At 34.3% G+C, this 27,820-nt stretch overlaps 1 protein-coding gene across 2 annotated transcripts; it reads right to left on the bottom strand.

Annotated features, from left to right (window-relative positions):
- Positions 1–23,147: 23,147 nt before the first annotated feature.
- Positions 23,148–27,477, bottom strand: LOC126971565 (uncharacterized). 2 transcript variants are annotated; one of them, XM_050817869.1, is made up of 5 exons: positions 27,235–27,477; positions 26,805–26,910; positions 26,628–26,708; positions 26,054–26,152; positions 23,148–25,858 (listed from the first exon to the last, which is right to left on the bottom strand). In XM_050817869.1, exons 2-5 carry the CDS (start codon positions 26,880–26,882, stop codon positions 23,597–23,599), a joined length of 2,520 nt encoding a protein of 839 aa, XP_050673826.1. In that variant the 5' UTR covers positions 26,883–26,910; positions 27,235–27,477; the 3' UTR covers positions 23,148–23,596. The 2 variants fall into 2 exon arrangements, with proteins under 2 accessions (XP_050673826.1, XP_050673827.1); XM_050817870.1 differs by lacking the exon at positions 23,148–25,858 and adding an exon at positions 26,262–26,351 and having other exon boundaries at positions 25,913–26,152.
- Between the last annotated feature and the right edge of the window lie 343 nt (positions 27,478–27,820).

Raw genomic sequence — 27,820 nt, 5'->3', positions numbered from 1 at the left:
CTCGTAATTACAATTGGAAACATAATATTATGTGGTAATTAACATATTAAACAGATAACATATTAAAAATATGACCCACCTGATGTATCCTGGACTAACAAAGTGAAGTCCAATCTAGGTTTGGATCTATTCGGACACTCAAACACACTTCGATGTGCTATGGCTTGGACTTAGACTAATGTCAGACCCGAGGTTTGACTAGCCAAACATAGAAGTGACTCAGATTCAAAATCTTACTAAAACTTACATATAAGTGTGGACTCACATACATATATTTATCTTTGGATATTAGTTCTTAAGATGATATTACAACAGCTCTACAGTTTTCTTTAACTTAATTTCACCGTAAATATTAAATTATTAGTTAAATATTATGAACTAAGTATTTGTTCCCAAGGTCATTTGTATATTTACGCCAGCTTGCTATTTTCACGATGAAGCAGTATTGCATGTCAGATTCAAATGTTCAAATTGCTTAATCCGACATATTTTCCGTCTTGAAAGACGATCTATCAGGTCCCTGAGACATATTAAATCCATATTTCGGTAACAAATTACCAAATTGAAAAGAAAGATCACTCGGTTATATTACTGGTCTGTATTTGTATTATGTAACATATACAAGACTATAATTCGTCCAAATTCTTATCATATCTAAATGTTAGATTTTCACATTGTCTAATGCCTGTACAAAATTTATCTTATCAACTCTTTTCATTCTCTAATTATTCTACTGGTGTTATTTATAATATACTGTCCTTTACCCTGGATTAATAAAAACTATGGAACAAGAACTATGCGCGTTATATTTTGTTGTTATACATCTCATCTTACATACCTCCGCTTCTTCTCACTGCTGCTTTAGTATATCGTACAATATACTTAGTCTGGCCAAAAATACTGTGACAATTAAGAATAAACAAAATATTTCATTTGAATTTGGAATCTATCATTTTGATTATTATTTCTATTTTGGCGCCAACACATTGTACAATATTCTGCGATATTAAAATGGAGTTGGGTGATATAGAGAACCGAATCACTGCGATTGCATTGCACAATGTAGGTATGGAGCCAAATACAAATTTTAAAACTTCACGGGCTATAAATAGGTACAATGAGACCTCCTCTGTTTGTGACAGAAAAAGATATGGCCGTCCACGTAGTGTTCGTACAAAAAAAGTGAAAAAAGCAGTAAAGGAATGAAATCCTGATCTAAAGCAAAGGATTTTATTTCAGAAGATGAAGATAGCACCTAGAACCATGTCGCGTATTTTAAAAGATGATTTAGGACTTGTAGCCTATAAGAGACGTACTGGTCATTTCTTAACTAATAATTTAAAAAGGAATAGGGTAGTAAAATTAAAACAACTACTGAAGCGGTACGCAAACTGAGCTCACAGAAAAATTTTGATTACGGATGAGAAAATTTTCAGTGATGGGTTGGTGGGGTATTAGCTATGAAGGAGTATCAAGATACCATTATTGAGAAGGTAGTGAAGCCCCATGTTCAATAACCAAGAAGGATCCTTAAAGTACGACTCGGCGCTGGGTCATAAGGCTCGGTCTACGCAAATTTATGAAAATAAGGTACGAGACGAGCAGGACGTTCAGCTGATGGTAATTGATACGCTCTGCCCATTACAATACAGTGCCCCTCAGGATTCTTGAAAAACCCTAACAATTCTGAGCGGCACTACAACTGCGCTCGTCACCTAGAGACATAAGATGTTAAGTCTCATTTGCCCAGTTATTTCACTAGCTACGCTGCCCTTCAGACCGAAACACAGCAATGCTTACACATTACTGCTTCACGGCAGAAATAGGCGCGGTTATGGGTACCACCCATAATCTAGCCGGAATCCTGTGCAAAGGAACCTCCCACTGGTAAACTGGTAAGTCATGGTTGTAAACGAACGTTTCGGACTTCATCAGAAGAATTTTTTTGAAGAAGGATTCTGAAACTGGCCGTCGTCTAGTCACGATCCTGATCCGCTGGATTATGATTTATGGTCAGTTTTAGAGAGTACAGCCTGCTCTAAACGCCATGAGAATTTGGAGTCCCTAAAACAATCCCTACGATTGGCACTGAAGAATTTTCCCAAGGAAAGAGTTATGTATTAAACTAACGCACTGTAAGAGTAATAAATGTAATTTGCAATAGAATTTTGTTTTCAGTGTTTTAGTACTTATGGCAAGACTAAATTAATAACATTATTATTAATGTATTAGTATGAATAATATTTGTCCTACTAATGTTATAAACGCGATTTTTTAAAGAATGTATGGATGTATGGATGAATGTATAATACTCTTCCATATAAAATCTACTGAATTAATTTTGATAAAACTTTACCATAATAATATAACTTACACATCAAAATAACATATAGGCTATAATTTAAAAAGAAAAAAAATTGTGTGAGTTATCCAAAAGATAACGATAAGTGTCAAGTGAGGAGGGAACAAATGATGTATAATGGAAATGTTTATCTTAAATAAAAAACAATAAGCTTGGGATAGCATATATATCTATCTTTTATGTGTAAGTCATTATCGCCAACAGAAATAATTAGAATAAAATTGATAACTTTTATATATAATACATATTGGATTGTTTCAAATTGATTCTTATATCAAAATAAACACTTTTATAGCTTCTGTTATTTAAAGTACATAGATTAACTTTTTCTTTCACGTTACATTATTTGTACAAATATTTTAATAGTAACGATGATGAACAACTGAGTGCGCGACACTATGGTGCGGTCCGGCAGCGGTCGAACTACTAAATAAATTTAATTCAAATTTGCAATTTTAACAAGAGGTCGAGACAACAAATAGGCTACATATTGTCACGCTAGATCTAGAGGTCTATATATTTTTTTACTGTCCAGTATCCAGACAAACGACGGGTAAGAGCTAGTAATGTTATAATAATGACTATTCCAATAAGGATTTTTTAACATTATTGAATAAAATCGGTCAGGTACGAGTCCAGTAGCTTCTTTGAATATTTTTTAAATATATATTTATATATATTAAAAATATATATATATATATATATATATAAATATATATATATATATATATAATGATGAGAATGGCTATTGTACGAGTAGTACGTACTTATGAAATCACAGTATCTATTTACTGTAGGACCGTTTATTTACAAAACCCTCTCGGGGTCGCCTCGCAAGTCGGCCTAATTTCGAAACGAAAGCCGAATAAGCATTCGACAGGAGATTGGATAAACATTTAAAGCTGCATTTAACTTGTATAGAAAATAATTGGATATTATTATTAAGTGTGTGTTAAACGTGGAATATTATATCTTTCAAAATGGGAATGATTTTAAGTTGGCAACGTGTGTTCATTTTTATTTCTTACTACCTGAACCCTACTTATTTTTATTATTGGCAGGAAGTACCATTCCTTAAAAAATAAGGAATGAGTTTTTCTAATTACGACCATTCAATAAATGGTATTAATTTATCAAGGCTGAATTAACTGATTTTAAAAACAATTAATTTGTATCTGAAGTTCTACTGCAGGCAAAGTAATTATAAAGTTGGTTGCTTCACTTGTGTGCAACGAAGATACTTTAAAATTTTTAGGATTAAATCAGACCGTAAACTGAAAGAACAATTAATTGTAAATACCTACATTATAAATACCTATATTATATATACCAAGAGGGCTATTCGCGCGATTTATAATATAGGTCCTAAAGAATCATTAAGAGAAAAATTTAAAGAAATAAACATTTGGACTGTTGCTTCTCAATACATTTTTGATAATGTTCTGTATGTTCATAAGCACATTGAGGAATTTTCTAGAAACTGTGACATTCATAATGTTAACACGAGGAACAAACATAAACTTGTAATGCCTACTACTCGGTTGGGTCGAGTTAGTAAGTCTTTTGTTGGGCGATGTATATGCTTCTACAATATGATCCCAGAAAATGTACAAAACAAATGTGTTACGAAATTTAATAGAATTGTTAAAAAACGTTTGTGTGGGAAAGGTTATTATAGCATAAACGATTTTCTTAATGACACCACGGACTGGGAATAAAGCGAACACCCTCAGGCTCTTTAATTATAAATGTTTATTGTACGATATTACATTGTAATCCATATTTTATATTAAAAAAAAAAGCCCGGTGAGTTTCTTGCGCCCATTCTTCTCAGGTCTGAGGCAGTCTCTTTTGAATGGTAGTTTTTGACGTTCAATAAGTGATTTTAAATTATTTATAATAAAATATTGAATAAAATTTTGAATAAAAATATTTGAATTTGAATTTATATTATATATACCTATATAATTTACAGTCTCAGTCTCAATCTCAATCTCAAAAACAAACAAAGAGGCACCTTTGGATTAAATTCCTCTGGATGGCTCACTAGGAAACCCTGTGCAGAGCCAACCAGTGATTACCGTCTGCTATGTAATTTTATATAATGTTAATAATTAATGAAATAGATCTAAGACTGACACTTAAACAATATTTATCTAACTTTAAAGCATACCTATCTTATAATAAGAACTGTATAAAATTAATAATAAATAAAATCAATAATAATAGATAAAGCAAATAGTGATATAGATAAAGCAAAGTTATAAACAAATATTCATTATTAAATACATAAAGTTATATTAATTTTGAGTTAATAATTTTCTCGGTTTCATCATAGCTTAACTGTAAAAGCCACAGAAAATAACACAGTAAATATTTTTGTATCTAAGAGAAGGTATAGCCAAATTTTCTTTAAGGCGACCGGGCTTTTAGTGCTGGTTGATTATTAAGAAGTGTAGAAATAATTGTCGAACGGTAAGGACTCTAGTTACTTTGTAGAGCATATGAGAAGGGTACATGAAAGGTTTATATGCTATTATTTTTAGAAGCATGCGTTGGGCTCTTTCAAGACGTATTAAATGGGTTTTATTTGCTCCTCCCCAGGATATTACACAATACCTCAAAACAGAACCGACTAAGGCATGGTAAATTTTTAAACAAAATTCTAGATCACCTAGATGTCTTATAGTTTTGAAACCCTTTCCAAGTTTTCGGATTCTCCCTGAAAGTGTTTTAATATGTTCATCCCATCTTAGATATTTGTCTATGATAACCCCCAGATATTTAATTTGATGAACACCTTCGAGTTTTATACAACTGCATTGGTCTAAAGATGAGCAACAATGCACTTTAACTGAGAAGTTTTTATTTGGTTGTGATTTGACACTTGCAGAGAATGTTATAAATTTTGACTTTTTTATATTCAAGGTAAGAAGGTTTTTCTCGAGCCATAGAGTGACATTTTTAAGTCCTAGTTCAGCGAGTTCCTGGACAGCATCCCAAGTTCTACCTGTGAAGAGCAGAACTGTATCATCGGCATATGATATTATTTTACAATTTGGAATATTCAGGAAGCAAAGGTCGTTAATATAAATTAGAAATAAGGTTGGACCTAAGATACTGCCTTGAGGTACGCCAAATTCTACTTGCTTCATGTTACTGTACATGCTATCTATTTTAACAGTTTGCTTTCGATTTTTAAGATAGCTGTGAAAGAAAAGAAGTGCATTGTCTCGAATTCCTAGCCGTTCAAGTTTTGATAACAGTATTGGCACAGAAACAGTATCAAATGCGCGCGCCAAATCCAGGAATAATCCAGCACATTTATGTCCATTATCAGTATTTAAGACAATAAAGTCAGTTAGTGCATCAACTGCATCAAAAGTAGAGATCTTACTTCGAAAACCAAATTGGTCACATGAAATAATTTTATTTGAGTTTAAGTACTTAACTAAAGGGATATTTACCAAACGTTCTAATATTTTTGATGGTATAGGTAAGATGGCTATCGGTCTATAATTGCTGACTACGTTTCTATCACCTGCCTTGTAAATCGGTCGAATTATAGCATGCTTAAATATATCCGGGAAGACGCCAGCATCTAAGCAAAGGTTAAAAATGTATGATAGAGGTTGTTTTAGGATGTCCACATTATCTTTAATTATTTTTCCCGATATATCATCTAACCCTATCGCACATTCCGCCTTTATATTCATTATAATCTTAGCCACTTCGTTAAAGTCAGTAGGTTACATGACGAAAGAATCAATTTTATTTTCCCTAAGAGTATAATCTTTGGCTAACTGAGATTCAGATGAGTTTGTTCTTATCAAGATATCTCGCGCTAATGTATTGCCTATGCTTGTGAAGTATTCATTTATTGAGTTAAGTGCCTCCAGGTGATGGGGTGACGCTGTTAATAGTTCTATAGGTTCTTTTTTATCCTTTTCTAAGTAACTAAATTTCTTAATAAGCTTCCAAAGTTCTTTTGGGTTTTTAGAGTGTTTCTCTATTTCCACTCGCTCATATGCACGTTTAATAGTTTTTAGTGTATTATTACATATATTCCTATACTTTTTATGATTAGCAAGCAAGGTTAAATTTCCTGTATACTTTTTACATTTTTTATGTAGTAGATCTCTGCGTTGAATACATTTTAGAAGACCAGGAGTGATCCATGGTTTTAAAGTTATTTTGGAGTGTGGTAAAGTACGAACACTGGTGTTATTTTTCACAATATCTCCGACAGTCTGAAGTAACAATGAAACCGCCTCGGTGGGATTAGTTAGGCTTGTGATTTTTGACCATTCATAATAAGATAGATCCCTTGAAATGTTTTTGTAGGAAATGATTTTGTTTAATTTTATTTGTTTCTTTAATATTTCAGGAATCTGGAAAAGAACTGGGTAGTGCCACTGTGTAGTCACGGAATTCAAAAACCTTCCAAAATGGCGCTGGTGTAGCCACAGGGTATGTTATGAATTTAGCAATTGTAGATGAATTGAAGTATGCCTGAGTTAAAATTTTAATATCATACTTTACTTTAGTCAACACTAAACTAGTGATTACTGAAAGTTTCAATAACTTACGGAATTAGTATAGGGAAAGTGCTTCTAGAATCTACCCTGATGCTAATGTAGCGCCACCCTAATATAATACATTTTGAGGGACACTTTTTCATATACACAGATGATTCTCCTTGTCTCAACCTGCCATACTACAATATTAGGGAATCACACAAGGAGGCTCCTTTGCATAGGAAACCGGCTAGATTATGGGTACCACAACAGCGCCTATTTCTGCCGTGAAGCAGTAATGTGTAAACATTACTGTGTTTCGGTCTGAAGGGCGCCGTAGCTAGTGAAATTACTGGGCAATTGGGACTTAACATCTTATGTCTCAAGGTGACGAGCGTAATTGTAGTGCCACTCAGAAGTTTTGGGTTACTCAAGAATCCTGAGCGGCACTGCATTGTAATGGGTAGGGCGTTATAATTACCATCAGCTGAACGTCCTGCTTGTCTCATCCCTTATTTTCATAAAAAAATGAGGCTGTCAAATACTAAAAGTATTATGTGTAGTGTACGTAACTAGATAATGATTCGGAAGTAGACATAAATATTGCTCTCTGGTATGTCAAGCAGTCTGGAGTCCACCGATGGCTAATTCGCAACGATCTAGGAGTAGGGTATATGCATGAATTTTAAAAAATACATAAATTTGATTTGTTACATCCTGAAAATTATCAAACACATCAAATTATAGATAAAAACATTCATATTCAATCAAAAAATAAATACTCTGTCCCGGCAATATATTCAAACGCGCCATTTTGCGCGGGGTTTCTGTGACGTCAGAGTCTATCCCAAGAATCTATATTGTACTAATAAATGTATGGCTGGTCTTTTCCTTCGGTTATACTGCGAAAAACTACTGAACCGATCATAATAATTCTTGCACCATTAGATGCATCGTGTTTCGGAGAAGATTTGAGTATATTTAGAACCTATTTTTACCTAGAAATGCCTATAAATTCGCAATACAACTAATTCAGTCCATGACGTTTCATTACATATAGTGATAATTCATACAATGAGCGGGGGCGGGGTATTGTCGGATCAGCTGCACTTGACTTGTGTAAACAAAGTAACAATTCTGGAGAAATCTATTAAATTTAATTATATTTTGTGATTTTTAAAATACTTGACCAAAGGAAAAAACTTAATTAAAAGTATTTTCTGGTGCCAAAGATACTTCGAAAAGTGCAGTAGATAAAATAAGAGTTCCCAGAGATTTCAACTATTCGAGCAAAGTGGTATAAACAGTAACCATTTGACCGAGTGCAATGCAGAGCTGCTCGAATTATCGGAGACGCAGTGCTCTGTGAACCGCTAGATAACTTGGCGTTGCGTAGTGACGTCACTTTAATGTGTGTTTTCGACCGCAATTATCACGGGGAGTGTCACGAATAGCTGTTTGATTGTGACATATACGTGTGGCGTTCCTCCACAATGCGGTTTTCAAGGAATTTTCGTACAACCAAGCTGTTGAATGAGCTTCAGGACGATACGAATTGGGTACCTTCCAAAAAAGCGCGTACCGACTTTAACCGACTTCAAAAAAGGAGGAGGTTCTCAATTCGTCTTTATCGTCATCGTCGGTATGTTCTTTTTTATGTTTGTTACCTCAAAACTTTCGACTGGGTGAACCGATTTCGATGATTCTTTTATTATTGGAAAGGATATACTTCAAAGATAGTTTGGTTAGGTTCTGATTACGGAATCCATGACAAAGTAACGGAACTCTTCAATTCTTAGGAGCAAATTAACGATACTCGGCCGAATCTTTTTTATGCTATCCGGATATTTAAGTCATCTACCATAACATAGCTTTGGTCAAGTACCTAAATGTCATAGTCGAATATGATGTTCAATTTAACGACTTACAGTAAGGGTGCGATCAGTGGCAGAATTTCTAACTGTCTGCAAATTGCAAAGCACTTCCGTTCATTGCTGCATTGAAATTTTTTGTATATCTACACATATTTAGACAAATTGTTAGTTAGTGTACTTCAAATTCACTAAAAATCATAAATTAAAAATAATGTTAACAAAAAAACAACCGACTTCAAAAACTTTATTCCAAAACAATAGATATAATGTGCACTAAAAAGTATAAAAATAATTGCGTATTTTTATACAATCTAATTAATTAATCTAATTCTAGTTACGATTATTGTAATTTTTGGAGTCGGTGTCATCCAAGATACATTTGTTACTACATACATAGTCATAGGTGAGATGTGCTTGAGTCGTGACGAGGCGAAAGGCGAGAGCGGGTCGCGGCGGAAGGACACCGATTCCAAAAAAAACAATAATCGTAACTTAAATTAGATTATTGACCTCAAAAAAGTTTTGATCCAGTTGATACACAAAATAGCTAAATGCTGGATTAACACAGGAGCTCACTAAAACAAGCCCAATGAATCGAGTACTCATTTGCAATTCTTAATTCAGACGTAATGAAACGATATCAATTTAGAAGAGATTATGAAATGATGATGAGAAGTGGTTGGTACGCTATCAGCAATGTCTAACGCGGTCTTGGTCAAAGGTCGGTCAGGCTTCACAGACTGTGGCAGAACCTGGATTATTGGCAAAAAAGTTTATTATTCTTGTTTCATATAAAATGCCCCAAGTTATTGTAAAAAAACCGAACATAGTTGTAACTATAACAAAACTATAATGAAGACAAATATTATGACATATCATAATATAATATTATGTGGTCGTCATTCTAAAAGCTTTTAAATTACCGTTATAAAATATAGTAATGTCACACATGTTAGGTTTATAGTATTGGAGAGAAGTGTAAGAAAGGACAACTACATATTGTGTCACTGAAAATTAGCAATCAGATAACTGTTTATTGCAAAAATAAACCAAAAATTTGGAAAATCCAAAAATGCATCCCTCAAAATCTAATTTTCCACAACATTCTAAGATGAGGAAAAAATAACTGTCAGTATAATTGTGACGTTTTTCAACAATATTGTAACAAATTTAATCGATGTTCGTTATAAAAATATACTTTTTATAAATAATAATTTAACGACAATGAATTGAAAGCTCATTTTAATTGACAGAGTCCGCCGTGTGTAAACAATATTCCTTTAAGATATTTTTTTATTGTCTAAAGTACTGCCACATACATACACATACACTGATACATAAACACAGTCACACGGACGTCCAGAAAAGATTATATATAATGTTATTATTTACTTTTTTAAACAGATAATTGTTATTGAAATATATAAATCGAATGTGATTATGATGTTATACCTCCAACTGGAAAGCGGACGCAAGTCGCGTAGCTGGTGCAAAAATCAGTTACTAATAATATTATGTGTTCTATGAAAACTCTCTCGCAGGAAATGCTTGCAGAAATATTGTTTCATTTTATTAAAAGGTAAAACATACAGTGCTGCTTGCAAACTACTCACGATTAATGCAAATGTACATTTTCATATTAAACGTAGAGACTTTCTGATTGAGAAGAAACCTATTAGAGAAATGTTATCAGAGCAACAAAGTGAAAATATTAATTACTTGCATCATATTTGCAAGATACTCGTTTAATACGTATTAATTTATCTCTGAATGAATCCTTACTATTGACATTCTATTATGTCAGTTGATGGTGAGGAGAACTCATATTTATTTTATTTTCTACTAGCCGACCCGGCAGACTTCATACTGCTTTAATCGGTAAATTAAAGACCTAAACTTGTGTATAAATTAAAATAAACTTAAAACAAACAAAAAGAATCCTTTTTTAAATAATATAATGCTCGGTATGAATTAAATTATTATTATTTTCCATTAATCGCACATGATGTTGCATACTTACAAAACAAAGTTTTCCTGAAATACTGACTATTTATAATGTTTCAATTTGATATTGACAGACACACACAGTTATGATACAGTCTGTTAATCAATTTTAAGCTTTCTGATAAACTAAAATTTATTGTTTTGTTTTGTGGTGCAGTTAGGTTCAGAAATTTTATTTTTTGACAAATCTCAATATTTATCTACACATAGTTTGTTGTCAAACAATATTGTTTGCGTTCAAAATTTATTTTGTGAAAAAACTTAAGAAATATCAATAACTAACTACATTACTTAGTAACTAACTACATAAAAATAATATGATGGATAGTTAACAACTGTAGTTAATGTACCTACTATAGTTACCTAAAATCAAGTTTAGTTTATACCTCCTGAGAAAGTTAGAAAGATATAAAAATTCTAATTAATTATTCATTTTAAACTCTTATTTTAGTTTGATTTCTGAACGACGGGGAATCAATCAAAAGAAAATCAAAATCGTTGTTTTTATTTAATTCCGAGAATTTTCATATTTATTCACCTTTTAAACCTCTCTGGACTTCCACAATTAATTTAAGACCAAAATTAGCCAAATCGGCCCAGCCTTTCTCGAGTTTTAGCGAGACTAACGAACAGCAATTCATTTTTATATATATATTTATTTATTTAATAAGTACAACCACATTACACGTCATATTATTCTTACAAACTAGTCTTATATATTACAGGGTATCTTGTCTGATATGTATATCAATTACGGTGCACAATACTTTGCCAAATAACTATGAATTAATTAAATTACTTTAGATTTTGGCGCAAACAAACAAACTTTAGGTATTGAGCATTACTAATTTTAGGTATACCTAAAATTAGTAATGCTCCAAAATCTTTTTCTTAATACTATATAAACAGTCATGAAACACGTCCAACTCGATCGACCATTTATTAAATTATACTTCTCAACAATGCACTTAACCGTAGACTGTAAGCCAAGATTTCATCTACAGGAGTTTGAGGGAATTTGAAACCATTAGTATTTCTTTTGATAAAACCCAACATCTGTGGTGCTTTAGTGGTACAATGTGAGAAGTGAATTTCAGTTTATTATCTATAATAAATAATTTTAACTTTACTATGCCGTGTTAATTAACAATAAGAAATAAGTTTAATGCTGTACATTAGGTTTAATAGTAGTTTTAGGTTAATAGTGTAAATTTAGTATTATTGTAAGTAGTATAGTTAGTATTATATTTATTATTGTCAGTATTATCTTTGCACGAGAGCTGCTGCCGACAAACTACTTACGTAGTTTGGCAGACTGTACTCATGAAATTTGTAAAGGCTACTGCAACTAAAAAATAAAAAAAAAAAACGCCTTAACCCCTCATTTCTTCCACTTCCTCTAATTAAACTTCGCCAATCTGATATCAATAGAAAAGTATTTTATTCTTCCTACTGTAGCTCACCAGAAAACATTAATTCAAGTTGAGAGTCATGAGCTTAGCGAAGCACCACTTTCTTATCTCGTCGAGGTTGATCTGAATTACGTGACAGTCTTAGTGAGATTTGACTGGACAAAAAACTTTGAGATCGTCGGTGAATAGGAGTGCCTTGCAATGAATAATGTTATCTGTTGTATCATTTATAAATATAAAAGTAAAGGCCCCGAATGGGAACTTTGAGGCACAAAAGATGTAGCAATATATGTCTGAGAATTATGTCCGTCCACAACAACACACTGAAGTCGATTCTTTAAATTGGATTCAAACCACTTCAGCATTCAACCTTCGATGCCGAGTTGATTTATTTTAAGTCGAAGGCGCTGCTGAAGTTGGTTTAAATCACATCAACCTGAGATCCATGATCTATTTCATCAGACAGCTCCGATACAAATGGAATAAAATTTAATTAATTGACGGACCGCTGACCTACGTCTAGGTGATGAGTTAGTTAAAGTTGTGTAAAGATAGTAAGTGAAAGAGGGACTTCGCCTGCGGTCTCGGAGGAGATATAGGGATATATATTATAGTTAAGGGCTTGGCGTCTCCTTATCAAAGAGGCGTCATGAAAGCTCTTTTAAATGTTGTGCAGCTCAAGATTGAGTTGCAGCAACACCACGGGGTTTCAAAGGCTGTGCGCTTGACTGAATTTTGCACCATTTGCAACGTTGCAGATGGAGTGTGGTACTGGTACAAGAAGACCTTACAGCATATTTTTACAGATGTAGTGCCGGTCAGAATTGTTGAATTTTTTAAGAATCCTAAGCGGCACTGCATTGCATTGGGCAGGGCGTATCAATTATCATCAACTGAACGTTCTGCTCGTCTCGTCCCTTATTTTAATAAAAACACCCGACTCGAGAGAAAAAATATTAAAGAAAGAATATAATAGCACATGTGCGCAATGTTATTGATTGCAGCGGGCCTCGGGGCCTTTTAGAGTGAAGCTCCTTAATGAGTGTTTTCATCCCACCGACTGAGGTGGGTTTGAAGGGCTGAGGGTGAAGCGACGTCCTACTTCGTAAATGTGAATTAGATCGACTGGTATGTTTGGAGTTCAATTATTCTCGAAGCTATCGATAAGGCAGTCTGCACTTTCTTCAACATCGTCGGTCGGAGTCTCAGCTTCTTTGATTCTGTTTGAATGCGCGAGAAAGCTCCCATAGCGCAAACTGCAAGGGCTATATATTACTAGGCAAACGGTCCCAACGATCACCTCAGCGTGTCGTAAAATAATAATTTCAAGAAAGAAGTAATACAATATAAATTTAATTACAATTACTAATTAACAACCTAAACAAGGCATTAAAAACTAGTAGTTTTGTGTTATTCAAATGTTTTAATATTTTTACAATTAATAAATTAATGAATGGATAAGCTTTGTAAAAAAATAGTTTATTTTTGTAAGTTCAATCAAACCTACGAAACCACTGTTTTCTGAGCAGCGAACAAGTAAGTTGGTACGATTTTTGATAGGTTGCGTTCAAATTACAAACAAGTAATAAATTGTTATTGTTTAGTTTTTCCTTATTCACAATCATTATCTCTAAACTACTCCATAATTTATAAAAATAAAAATTCTGAAGCTGTTTAGTTTTACATACCTAGGTAGGTGTAGTATTCTTATATTCAAAATAGACTTAAACAGCTTATTGTATATCGATTACAATTCCCTTTAAAGAAATCTAATTTTCGATAGAAGATGTCCTTCCCTACGTTGGACGATGTTGACCTTGCCCTTGAATAGCACCGCAGTCAAAGAGACACCGCCGGCACGTGTATTTTATAGCCTAAACACATGGTCCGATTTGCAACGGCCCGACCATAGGACAGTCCGGTGTGGGGTGTGTGTTCGGGCGTAGGTGGACGCCTCGCACCAATTTTTTGTCAGAACGCCTAATTGCCAGAACGGAGGCCATCTGGAGGGCAAAGCCAAATTGGCGTTAAAGAAGCTCGGCGTCATTAATAGAACAAGACAATACTTCAAGCCCGCCCACATTCTAGCGCTCTACAAAGCGCAGCTCCGGCCATCAGTTATTGCTGTCATCTCAGATCTGGCGCACCCCAATATCAGCTCGATCCATTTGACCACGTGCAACGCAGAGCAGCCTGAATTGTCGGAGACCCAGTGCTCTGTGAACAGCTGGATCACTTGCGTTGCGTAGAGACGTCGCTTCATTGTGTGTCTTCTACCGCATTTGTCACGGGGAGAATTCCGAAGAGATGTTTCACCTGATTCCTGCCGTCGAATTCCACCTTCGGACGACACGCAACAAGTTAGGATATCATCCTCACCATCTGGATGTGTGGCGGTCCTGGCGTGGGCTTTTTTCCACGTACTACAAAGTTGTGGAATGAACTTCCTTGTGCGGTGTTTCCGAGACGATACGACATGGGTACTTTCGCGGGCGGCGCAATTCAAAGGCAGCTAGGCAAAGTGGCAACGCCGCCTTATGATATTGAAATATTCAAGTTCATTGAATCATTTACCCAGTAACCCAAATCTTACAGGACGTTAAAATTTGTTCAAAATGAAAACCCTACTTTATGACAAAACCAATGCACGGATTTCGTTAATTTTTGGTATATCGTCAGCTAATATGCTTACAAGTATGTACCTACATTTATTTCATGTAAGCTGTTTCCATACTGTATATACGTACCCCTTTCGGACTTCACCTACAAACAAAATATGTTCATAAATATGAATGTCACGACAAAGTCAGATGAAATTAGAAAAAACTTAATTTTTCACCTCTTTCTTACTTAATTACACGAATGTGTAGCAAGAGCGGGTAGCTGATAGGTATTATATATACTCGTATATATTATAAAATAAACATTTTTAACTGTCACGTATCAAAAAAGAACACCTCAAGCTTCATCCTTATCATTGATATACAGGACATACCTTACATCACTCCCTACAGTTAAAAGAGAGTGCCTCGATCAAAATGCTTGCTATTCAATTACCATAATGCAAACAGTTTCACCACACCTGATCCTCTTAGCACTCTTTTAGCATCCATCTCGACTCTTTATGACATGGGCAAGACACCGCTGACCATCAAAATTTTGACGTTTGGTTGAGGTGACAACTTAAAATATCTTAATATAGAGCATAAAGTAGTTTTGGGTATTTTAGATTTGGTAGAACAATATTGGAAACTTCGAGTATAAATGTCATTGGAGCGTAATCCAGTTATGGTTAACGTTCTAGAGAACGTTAGAGTTAGAGTTAGATGATAGAAGAATACGAATCTAGAGTAAAGCGTGGATAGGATTGGAACTTAACATCAAAGATTTTAAAATTACAAGAATAGCTGTGCTGATCGCGTTCTCCTGAGCTGAAGCCAGTGCTAAAGCGCATATTCTGTCATTTATACTCTAAGGGCATAGTTCCGCACTCATGGAAGGCAACCCTTGTCTATCTGACCCCAACTATGGCAGGCAGTTCGGATCCAGCTAACTACGGGCCTATTAGCCCTCCTGCCTGCTCTGCCTCCCAGGTTGACTGCCTATCAATGAAATGTTGGGCGTCTCCGATATATATTGCTCAGTAGATGATAGTACTGTAGATACTGTATACTTCTTGTATCTTCTACAGTGGAAATTTCAATTTTCCTCCGCACAACCAAACTACGGGATGAGCTTCCTTAAAAGCCGGTAGCACTCCTGTGGTCCCTCTGGTGTAGCAGAAGTATATTAGTAAGGAGTTGTTAAATACATTATGTCACAAAGGAATAATTGCAATATTATTTGTAACAGAACTTATTGCCGAATATACCTAGGTATATATATAATATACTTAATAAGTTTTACAGTAAATTTCCTCGCATTAACATAAAGAGAATTGAGCGTTTACATCGACGTTGCCTGAGTAACAAAGAAATTAATTTCGCTCGTCTCAGCTTTCAGAAGTAATTATTCGAGAACAGATTGCGTCTGTCACTGTGAGCGATAGCTTGCGATCTTCAACAATGTGTAGTGTTTGTTGCAATTGTAAGAGCCGACTAATTATTATATATACAAGTCTCAGTACTATAAAATGTCATACCGATTAAAAAAAACTACCTGATTGATTTATTTTTTGAGTATATGATTTAAGGTTAAATTTATGGAAAAGGAGGACATAGGAGCGTATGGATCACCTGGTATTAAGTGATGACCGCCGCCTACATTCTCTTAGATCACCAGAGGAATCACAGGAGTACTACCGGCATTTTAGAAAGGTGGTCGCACTTTTTTGAAGGTACCTGTGGGTGACTTATCACATATAATATCTATGTATATTTAAATTGTAAGATTTGTTTTGTTTAAATAAAATAAATGAACAGTTTCTTTTATTTTAAGCTATTGCATAGCTTCTATCGCGGGCCTTGAGCGTGGAGACCGAATCCAGAAATTCCGTAACGAAAATAACCTAACACCCCACTTACTACATGTATAAAAATTTTTCGCCATTCATTACAGTTGCCGTGGAACAGCGGTTATCACTTATGATTTTTGTGCAGGAGGTCCCAGGTTCGAGCCTGGGGTACGTCTTGATTTTTTTTAATTTCTTTATTTTTTTTATCTCGTCTTTAAATTTTTATTATTATTTACATTTCTCTGAATCCAAATTTGGACGAGATAGAGCATTTTATTCATCGCACTTTACTGGAGTACACAGAAGAAGGGTCGAAAATAATTGGTACAAACGGTAATAAATTTCCACTTAGTTTGGCTGGCGATTTCAACATTAACTTCGCTGATAAAAAATCAGAGCAGTTGACAACTTTTCTTTCGAAATTATTGAATTTGAAAATGAATAATGATCCACAAGAACCCAGAACAACAAAATATGGGACCACCATTGACGCGGTATTTTCCAGATATTTAGAAGATATCAAGTCTAAAACTTATATTTCTTATTTCAGTTACCATAAACATATAGTTTCAATGATAAATATACCTGAGTAGCCTACATGTATTGTAAGATAATAAAAATATTTTGAACAATACTTACTTCTCATTTATTTAATAAAAGAAAAAAATTGTTTTCTTATCGGTCACGACGCTCAGAAGTGTAACTTGAATTAAAACCAAAGAAAAAAAAATAAAGGAAAAAAATACTGCATAAATAAAAAAAATAAATAATTATAATTGCATAAGTTGATAAAAAATGCTATGCAATAGCCTTACCGCGGCAGTCCCTGAGTGCCACACGTCTTTTTTTATATTAAGTCAAACATGAACTTATTACCATCAAATGAATATACATAACGATAATTTACTATCTACTTTTTAAAACCTACATAATAATAATAATAATATAATCATAAAGCCTTTATTAATGATTTTCCATTTGATTTCTACATTTTAGTGTTAGTATGTTAGTACGGTTAGTCGACAAACATGATTATTTTATTATTAACTTTTATGTTAGTAAGTTATAATGCATGCACTATGTTAGTTTTCTTGATTATTTTCAAATGGATCCCAGTTGGGTAAAGGCCTCCTCCATTCCTTTCCATTCCTTTCTATTTTTTCCTTTTTCGAGCCAATTAGTTCCGCCAGTCTCTCTTATCTCATCGGTCCACCTTTTATGTGATCTGCCCACATTTCTCTTTCCTACAGGTCCCTTCCATGTTGTGGTCTGAATGGTCCATCTAGCGTCTGTTAGTCTGGAAATGTGTCCGGCCCATTGCCACTTTAATTTTAATGCTTGATTTAAGGCATCAGTTAATTTTGTTTTCTTCCTTATCTTCTGGCTATGTATCTTATTAATTTTTCTTAATTTAAGCATGCTTCTTTCCATTCCGCGCTGACATGTCCTAATTAAGTGTTGTATTTTCTTCGTAAACACCCATGTTTGGCAGCCATATAACAAAGTTGGATGAACACAGGATTCCATTACCGTTTTTTTGAATTCCAAGCTGTAGTTTCCTTTTAAAATTTCCTTCTGGCTCCAATATTTTTTCCAGGCTAGATTTATTCGTCGGTTTATTTCCTCTTCATGACTTATTTTATTGAAGGATATCAGCTTTCCTAGGTATATATATTCATTCACAAAGTCAAGTGTTTGTGATCCGGCGCTTATTGGTACTGATAGACCATTTGTCATAATTTTTGTTTTCTCAAAATTCATTTCCAAGCCTACTATGGCACTTGCTTCATGTAACTGATTAACCATAGATTCCAGTTGCTTTGGGTTCTCATTAAAGATGACTATATCGTCGGCAAATCGAAGATGACTTAAGAAATCTTTGTTGATCATAATACCTCTATTCACCCAGTTTATGTTGTTAAAAACTTCTTCTAGTACGGCTATGAATAATTTAGGAGACAGTGGGTCTCCTTGTCTGACTCCTCTTTCAATCCTGATGTCTTTTCCTTTAGTTTCTAATTTAACTTTGCAAACACTGTTCATATATATATTTTTTATTATCTTTATGTATTTTGAGTTGACCTTTAGATTATTTAGAGTATTCCATATGGCTGTGTGGCTAATGCTATCGAAAGCTTTGCTGTAGTCCACAAAGGCTATGTAGAGGGTTTTATTATATTCTTTGTACTTCTCAATTATTTGTTCGACTGAATGTATATGATCCATTGTTGAGAAACCGGATCGGAAGCCAGCCTGTTCTTTGGGTTGTGTGGCATCTATGCGTTCTGTGATCCGGCTTAGTATTATTGATGCAAACAGTTTATAAATACTAGACATAAGACTAATGGGTCTATAGTTAGTTATATTATGAGGGTCTCCTTTTTTGTATAACAGTATTATTTCTGAAATAGTCCACTGCAAGGGTATGGTTTCTGTGGTTAATATTAAGTTAAAAAGTCGAGTGAGATGAGTTGTTATGGCGGGTATTCCTATTCTTATAGCTTCGGTCGTGATTCCATCCGGACCAGGACTTTTATTCAATTTCTTTTGTTTTATGTGTTTTATAACTTCCGTGTCTTTGATTTCCATAACATAAGTGTCGGTAATATTTGAGTACTCGAAAATTTCATTTTCTGTGTGTCCATTCGTACATTTATAGAGCTTCCTGTAGTAGTCAGTAGCCTGTTCTAGTATGTCTATTCTTGAATTCGTTTCTATTGATCCCCTACTCAGTTTTTGGATCCATTTTTTATGTGATATTAATTCTTTCTTTGCCCGTTTTGTACTTCTATATTTAGCCAGATTGGTTTCTATTATTCTTTTTCTATATATTTCGTAGTCTTGTTTAATTGATTTTTTTGTTTCTTTGAATATTTTACTAAGTTCATTTCTAGTTTTTCTATCTTTAGGTTTTGTATTTATAAGTTCTGATCTTTTTTTCAATAGGCTTTTTGTTGTGTCATTTAAGATATTTTTTGACTTTTTTGTATTTAGTTTTAAATTTAATCCCTTGGTAATAGCTTTTTCCAAAGTATCGTAATATGTTTGTACATTATTTGTGTTTTGTTTTCCTTGCTCGAATTCTGATAAACATTTCTTTAGTTGTGTGATATATAGTTCTATTTCTTCTAGTGTGGTCGGGTGCTTTAAAGTTGTTTTAAAGTTTGTTCTTTTCTTCTTTTGAGTTCCAATGTTTAATGTAGCGCGTAGGGGTCTATGGTCTGAAGCAAAGTTAATATTTGTAATAACTTCTATATTTGTAATAAGTTTTGGTTTGCTACATAATATAAAGTCGATTTCATTTTTTGTTAATTGGTTTGGAGATATCCACGTCCATTTTCTACTCTCTTTTTTTTTGAAGTACGTGTTCATTATTGACATTTTGAATTCATTTGCAAATGAGATAAGTTGCTCACCTCTTTCATTACGTTTACCATAACCGTATCTGCCCATAATAGGGTATTAATGTTCTTTCGGCATTCCTATCTTTGCGTTAAAATCTCCTATAATGAGTATAGTACCGTGCGATAGGTCGAGAGCCGTTCTGATGTTATCATAGAACATTTCTATTTCATTTTCCGGTGCTTTCTCAGTTGGGGCATATACTTGTATGATAGAAAGATATAGCTTTGCGAATTTTAACTGTAGGAGGGCTACTATTCCTTTATAGTTTACTATATTGTTTTTATGAGTTTTATTAATAAGGAATCCGACTCCGTATAAGCCTTTAGTCTCTCCTATGTAACATAATATATGGTCAGTGTACTCTTCGATGTTGCAGTTGTTCCTTCTTACTTCAGAGAGTCCCATTACGTCGAAATTGATGTTTTCAAGAGCGTGTGATAACTCTAGGTACCTTTCATAAGATGATAAGGATCTTACATTGTATGTACATATCCTTAGTAGATTGTTTCTTGGGTTAGTCTTACAATTTTGTATGTACGTTTTAGATGGAGGGTATTGTTCTAATTTCCCACGAAGACCACTCGGGATGGGAAATGTTTTGTGTGCGGGTTGTTTTGGTGGCCGATTGCTATTTGCTAACTACTGTGCTCTCCTGTGTTTTGTTGTTTTGATGAGGATGGATATGAATCTGATCTGCAGCGTATTAAATCGAAAGCGTTGACGAGACTTGTATTCGTTGTAGTTTTTTTGTTATATGAAGTGTATTGCTTTCGCGGATTTTGTGCTACCTCTGGTGATGTCAATTCTTTTCTTTTGCTGTTCTTCTGGTTTCTGTGTTTACCTTCCTTGATTATTAGTTTGTCATAACTTATTACCGCGAAGTTTCCTTTCTTTCTTTCTTCCATCATTTTTTCCTGTAGTTGTTTTCTTATTGCTAGTACTTCCTTGGGGAAATCTTCTGTGATGTAAGCATCTTTCAATTTTCTTTGATTTTTTAGTAGATCATTTCTCAACCAATAATTTGTAAAGGATATTAATATTGGTCTGGGCTTACCTTTTTCTCCTTTTCCAATTCGAAAAATGTTGTCAATATCCCTGTTGGTAACATTTATTAGCATTTCATTTTTAAATTTTTCGACTGTCCATTCTAATAATTGTTTCTGTGATTGTTCCATTTCTTTTATGCCGAAAATTATTAAGTTTTTCTTCCTTTCTTTGCGCTCGTACATTTCCAATTTGTTTTTTAGATTACTGTTATCTCTTTTTAATTCTTCAATTTCGAGTACTAGAGGTTTTAATTTTTCGTCTATTTGTGATAAAATTTCTTTAGTTTGGTTGTTCATTTCTGTATTTATTTTGTCAAAAAACAATTGTAATTGCGATTCCATGTTGATTCTTAAAGTTGTATTCGCCCGTGGACTATAGTGGAGCGTAGCGGTTCGTTTAAGCGAGACGTAGTATTGCGTAGGTCGCTACGTAGCGGCAGATACTTGTTTCGTAGCTGGGGTAGCACGATGACGTACACTCGACTCGGCGACGATGTTTGTGTACTAGAACCGGTTCGTGTGACTTGCCGTTCTCTGAGCGAAGTGCTCGCTATTAGACGTCTTATGTGTCGTAGGTCATGGTTGTTTTTATTTATTCACTGCACTGGTCTTGGAGTTTTAAGTGTTTTTGCAATTAAATAATTGTTTTTGGCACTATTTATTATAATACTTTATTAACTTATAGTACGTATTTGAGTATTTTACACTTTTTTTATTTAGAGAAACTGTTTATAGTAATATAAATATAATTTATTCACGGAGCGTAAAGAGACGCTGTCTACTCTTTCGGCGCGCGCACACAGAACCTACATAAACCTAAGTTTAATTTTAGGTTCTCACTCAAAGCCGCACGAACCCGCACCATGCAGCATCCCTCTGTATAATGCACGCGTGGCGACCGCTCGCATTACACTATTACTGGCGCATCACTCCCTCAAGAAACCTAATGTTCCCATGTCGTATCGTCTCGGAAACAAGGAAGTTCATTCCACAGCTTAGTTATACATGGAAGAAAGCTCCGTATTTACAGAAGGTGGGGATAATATCTTAATTTCTAGCGTGTCGTGCGAAGGTGGAATTCGGCGTCTGGAATCAGGTCACGCAGCGTTTCGGAACACTCCACATGATAAATGCGGTAGAAGACGCATCGCCACCAGTCTTCTGGGAGACCTGAATGGCCCGTGTAAATGACCAGGCGATGACGTATAACCAGAATTGTCATCCGCATGGCAATGCATATTTTTTATGACCATAAGGGCCGAGATGAATAGGATGATCGGCTGATAGTAATTGATACGCCCTGCCCATTATAAAGCAGTGCTGTATTCGTGAAAGATCCAAATATTCTGAGCGGCACTACAATTGCGCTGGTTAACTTGAGACATAAGATGTAAGTCTCATTTGTCCAGTAATTTCATTGTTATGTAATTTATTTATTTTATTTTATTAATATAGTAATGCATGTTTTAAATTTGAAAACAAAATTTATGAACGGCTCGTATCGTTGATAAATCTTGTATGTCTTGTTCAACTCACAGTTTGTGGCTTCATCTACAGGATCTACTTTACAGTTGATAACCTGCTCAACTCCAATATTAATTCGCACCTTTAGAATGAAACTGACCTAATCCAAAATTCGTGACTTTTGGGAATTGAGAAAAGAAGTTTTCAAAATTGTGCAACACTGAAATGTATTGCATATATATTTGTTTCTGCTGATTATAGTTTCATATGTTTTACTGTTATTGCTAGAACAGTCTTCCTACAACCAATTGGATATGAAAAATAAACTTTCTAATTTAATTTAATTGATTATAATAACGTTTTAAAAAAAGTTGTGTTAGTTGGGTCACTTTTCGAATTACTAGAGAAAAAAAATGTGGCCTTTCCTTAAATAAGTCTGTTTCGGATTAAACTTATAAAGATAATTTAGACATTTCTTTTAATAAGTCAGTTTAGGACTGACCTTACTACAATTTTATAGACATTTCTATTAATAGGTCTCTTTTACTTAAAAAAAAAGTATTTTTAAAGACTTAACTTAAAAGTAAACGAAAGCAGTTGGTATGAAATCAGTTTATTTATCAGTCTTGTGATAGCCACATAACATAGGAACACTTAAGTTTGAAGACATTGAATGTTGTCTATTATAAAACATAATAATAATAAAATTAATATTAGGAAGTAACAAAGAAGAAAGTTATTGATTTAAGGATCCACTCCTACAGTGAAGTTGTAATAAATGACGAGCTGGATGGTCCCTAAGTCATTCTAGTAAATAATGACTAATGTAGTAAGTAATGACTATTAATTCTTTGGTTTCCCCTGTATAACATCGAACAATATAATATGAAGTAAGAAAAACAAATAAAAATAAACTTCTAAACGTGTTATTCAATCAACCGACCAAGCTTATTTGTAATTAGTCATTTCGTGTATAACCCCAAAAAATACAAATAATAACAAAAAAAAAAAACCTTCTAAGATTGATATTTTAAAATTGACGACTAAACTTCATATAAATTAGTCATCTAAAAGAGCTCTGTAAAAATCACTGTAGTAATCAGGAATCGAACCTTTTCGTAACAATTCTCTCAAGCCTTTTTTTTTGCTTTCAGCTAATTGAATCCGCTCACTGAAGACTTTTTTTACTGATATGTTTTCCAATTCAGGCATTTTCTTCCTTTTGTTACGCATATCGATGCGAATAAAATCGTTTTGGGAATAAGATATCTTATAAAAGAATGCAAACGGGTCACTCTTCAAAAACTTTAAGACTTTAATGTCATTCCAAGACACCTTGTTTCGGTCATCGTCTTCAGTAAAATTATATCCCCACTGCTGACTGAATGACTTCAGGTCATAAAAAAAGTCGAAATTCAATTCTTGTACTTTAAATGGGCTCCCACTTTTTTTGGCACTTCTTATTAAGGCTACATATTGGTGCGGGGTGTATATTGCCCCCGACTTATGGGCCCTTTTTATTTCCTTTTCTATCAAACTATGTATGTTGTCACCCTCATTTTGCGTGTGCCCCTTTATTAAGTACTTGTGCGTAATACTGTTTATGTTCGATAACGTTGCCACAGCGTATCCGTATAAACTAGTTATAAACTTATTTTTATTTTGACCGCAGCAGTTGTCGGAATAAAAAATAATATTCAATCGTTTTTCGGGGTATTTTGCGCTGAGTTTTGTCAAATAATCAAGAATGCAGGATCCTATTTCATTTGCCCCCCTATGACCTCGGGTCTCATCCCAGAAATAACTAAATACCTCTCCGTAGGCCCCTACTTCGTCACTAAGACTCCTACGGTCTTTCTTTCCTGTCAATTTCGTTGTCTCCGTCTTTTTCTTCGCCAATTCAGCCACCGTGAAGTTGAAACAATTTAGTTTAGAGACGTAGTAAAATGCACTTGAGTCTCCGGTTGGGCACTGCATGACAGCTTGTAAATCATACACAACACAAATGTTACCATTGTCCTCAGCCAAATTCATACGGTCGTTCTTTTTTTCTTCACGACATAGGGTCTTTTCTTCAAAATGCTTCTGATATCTTTCTTTTAACATGCTCTTTCGGTCAATAGATGCTAATTCAAATTCTACACACAAATCACATCTATCTTTTTTGGGTTGATGGAATGCGATATTAAATTGGGTTGTGAATACATTGTGATAAAGCCAGTATTCTACCTTAGGGTGCCGCTCATTTCGGGTGTTACAAAAATCTCTCCAAAGTTCTTTCACAGTCTTACATCCATCAATAAATTCTCGCGAAGTGGAAGCCCTCAAATAGTGTGACTCGATCCTGGGTATGGCGTTAATGTGGTTTTTTACGTCTTGTATGATCGATTCATCTATTGTTTTTCTGTTAGCATGTTTTCCTCTTTGATCGGTTGCGAGAAATCCTGTTTCATTTATTTTTGCCTTGACTGTTCGTAGCTGTCTGTCTGAAATTCCCAATGTATTAAGGAAATAGGTCTTGCAGACACGTTCTTTTTTGCCATTTATCGTGAAATATAAAGCAACGTTTGGTTGTCTGGGGTTCGTAGCGTTTGTATACTTGTATCTAGGTTGTACTTCTATCATACAACTGCTGATATAGGCTCTTTGCAATTCCAGATTACCAAAATCCCAGTAAGATTGAAATATAGCGGCTCTTGCTTCCTCATTAATTTTAGTGGCGCATTTCAAACGGCACTTTTCGGCACGGCACGGATCTTTCATTGTGCGGGCGGGAAATATCTTTTCACGAGGTGGTTCTTTTTTGTCTTTGGATGTCAACTTGTATGAGTAGGGTTTGCCACTATTTCTTAGGGACTTTATGACGTTACTCCTCCACTGCGCTGGGTTACGTTGTTTTTTTTTTGGCTTCTGGGCATGAACGGTAGTTTCAGTTGTCTGTGTAGAATCGCTGCTAGAAGAACTTCTGGCACGGGTGGCAGGAGTTACTCCCTCTTCACCTTGGAAAGTAGGATCGTCGTCACTCAGATCAACATCACTTTCGCATGAATTTAAGGGAGATATGCGATAAGATGGTTTCGCGGCGTATTTATTCCTGCCTGTTTCAGTGCTGGTGCCTGCACCTTCATTAACGCGAAATTGATTTGTTTGTGCTGGTTTGTTTGAGGCGTCTGGTTCTGAGGACTCTGAATGAGACGAAGAGCTTGAAGATGAGGATGTTTCACTTACTCGTATTTGTGACTTTGTATACGACTGTACAAATCCTCCATTTGCGCAAAATGTGGATTCTAGTGAGCAGTCCATTAAATGATTTTTCAGTACCTATAAAAAAAGAAAATAAGAAAACGTTTTTTTTTCTGTATGTACAGTGGCCAGTGCATACGAATGGACAAAACTAGTAGAAGCTGAGTTCTCGTTTTAAGTGTCTGGATTGATAAGCGCGTTTGGCTTGCACTGGAAGTGTCCAGCCGTGCTGGCTACTGCCATACAGTAAGTACTTAAAAACATTGTTTTTACCTGGTTATTTTCTTGGTTAAGCTTAAGGAAAGGCATTTCCCTCTGAGGCGAATCTTCAATAACAGAACAATCATCATCAATCCATTCTCTTTGTTGTTGCTATAAAACAATAATAAGTTTATAATTTTTATTCTTTGCAATAACAGAAATTATTTTAATTATTTTGATATAGAAGAGTACGCGATTTAATAAATAAACAATACGTTACCAAATCAACATCATCATTTTGATCACTAATGGGCTTTGATCTATGGGAAGGATATTCGGGAGATTGATTCGTATCATCAGTTATAGGTTCCTGTTTAAATAATAGATAGGTTTTATGCTTAATGAATTAAACTTTCTATTCATGCATTACATACAATGAAAACTAATTTAATGACATATTTTTAAAATGCCTGAAAAGATAATGATATCATAATTATCACAAATTATTTTGTGCTTGATAAAATTTCAGTTTCAAATTGTATATAAATAAAAACTTTCTAGTAATAATTTCATGCGCGTATCCGTATCGATTGTATATTTGATAATATTATTATACATTTTATGATTGTAATATCAATTAACTCACATTCCGGGTTTTTTCTTCTGGTACTGCATACGTAAACGAAAGATTAGGACACTCATTCTCCTTTGCTTCTCTTGCTAAGTTCTGAAAATATATCGTTAATCGACATAGATTTACAGATTAAGTTCAAAATATTATTTTACATATTGAAAAGTTATTGCAATATAGGTTACCACCTACCTCACGCATGTTTGCTTCACTTTCATATTTTTTTAATTTCAAAGCTTTAGCCAAGATAATATCTGATCTTCTCTTCATGGTTTTGTCTTATTTGAAAAATTACTGCCTGTTGTAAAAATAAAAGAGGTTCAATCATCATTAAGACTATTAGTTTCTTTGAATTATAGAAACAAAACAGACTTTTTCAACAATAAAACATAAAAATACACTTAATTTTATAATAACAAAGACCTATTTTTGGTTAGGACCACTAAAATTAATAATCTATATTATAATAAAGACCCAATCATAGTTCAGTCACAGTAAATTTTTAAAGATTAAGTGTAAGATTGACTTAAACACAAATGTTACTATTTTGTTCTAGCAACTTTTTGAGAATATGCATAAATCGTTAGATCGAAATAGACTTAATTCGTAATAGGTCACTTACCAATGTATTGCGTAACGTCCTTCCTTGGGGACTGCTGACACAACACTGAGTGGGACGCTATTGGCGCGAGGGGGAGTAAGAAAACACATGCGTGTAAAAGAGACGAAGAATACGTTTTAACCGTTCTTGTCCGCGATACGTCTGTTTTCGATTTACCCGATTGTAAAGCATGTGCTTTTTAATACACTATATAGTTTAACTCATTTTCCCAAAATTTTGGATTAGGTCAGTTTCGTTCTAAAGGTGCGAATTGCATATTAGGATATTGACTCAACATGTCGTCCTTTCAAATCTAAGCAATTTGTTATTTCTTACAGTGATAACTCTCACTTCCGGGGTTAATTACACAAACTAAATTTAAAAACAAAATTATCATGAACGATGCGGGACTCGAACGGTTGACTCAGTGGAAGTGCGCTCGCATGGAACGCGAGAGGTCGCGGGTTCGAGTCCCGCATCGTAAAAAAATTTTGTTTTCAAATTTAATTTGTGTAATAATTAGGTATGTTGGAGGTTGGAGGGTTCGATATTTATCATTGATATGCCAAAGAAACATTTTTGGAGGTAGCACACAGCCTTGGCCAAA

Source organism: Leptidea sinapis, chromosome 24, assembly GCF_905404315.1.
Source record: "Leptidea sinapis chromosome 24, ilLepSina1.1, whole genome shotgun sequence".
In the NCBI taxonomy this organism is placed as follows: Eukaryota; Metazoa; Arthropoda; class Insecta; order Lepidoptera; family Pieridae; genus Leptidea; species Leptidea sinapis.
This window is presented reverse-complemented; position numbering and strand designations above follow the sequence as displayed.

What these genes read in the sequence shown, in the direction of transcription:
- LOC126971565 (XM_050817869.1), bottom strand. Translation starts at nt 26,882, where the DNA reads ATGAAGAGAAGATCAGATATTATCTTGGCTAAAGCTTTGAAATTAAAA. An exon ending in CAGAAGAAAAAACCCGGAAT is followed by an intron (nt 26,153 to 26,627) that starts GTGAGTTAATTG and finishes ATTGTTTTATAG; the next exon opens with CAACAACAAAGAGAATGGAT. An exon ending in TTAACCAAGAAAATAACCAG is followed by an intron (nt 25,859 to 26,053) that starts GTAAAAACAATG and finishes CTTTTTTTATAG; the next exon opens with GTACTGAAAAATCATTTAAT.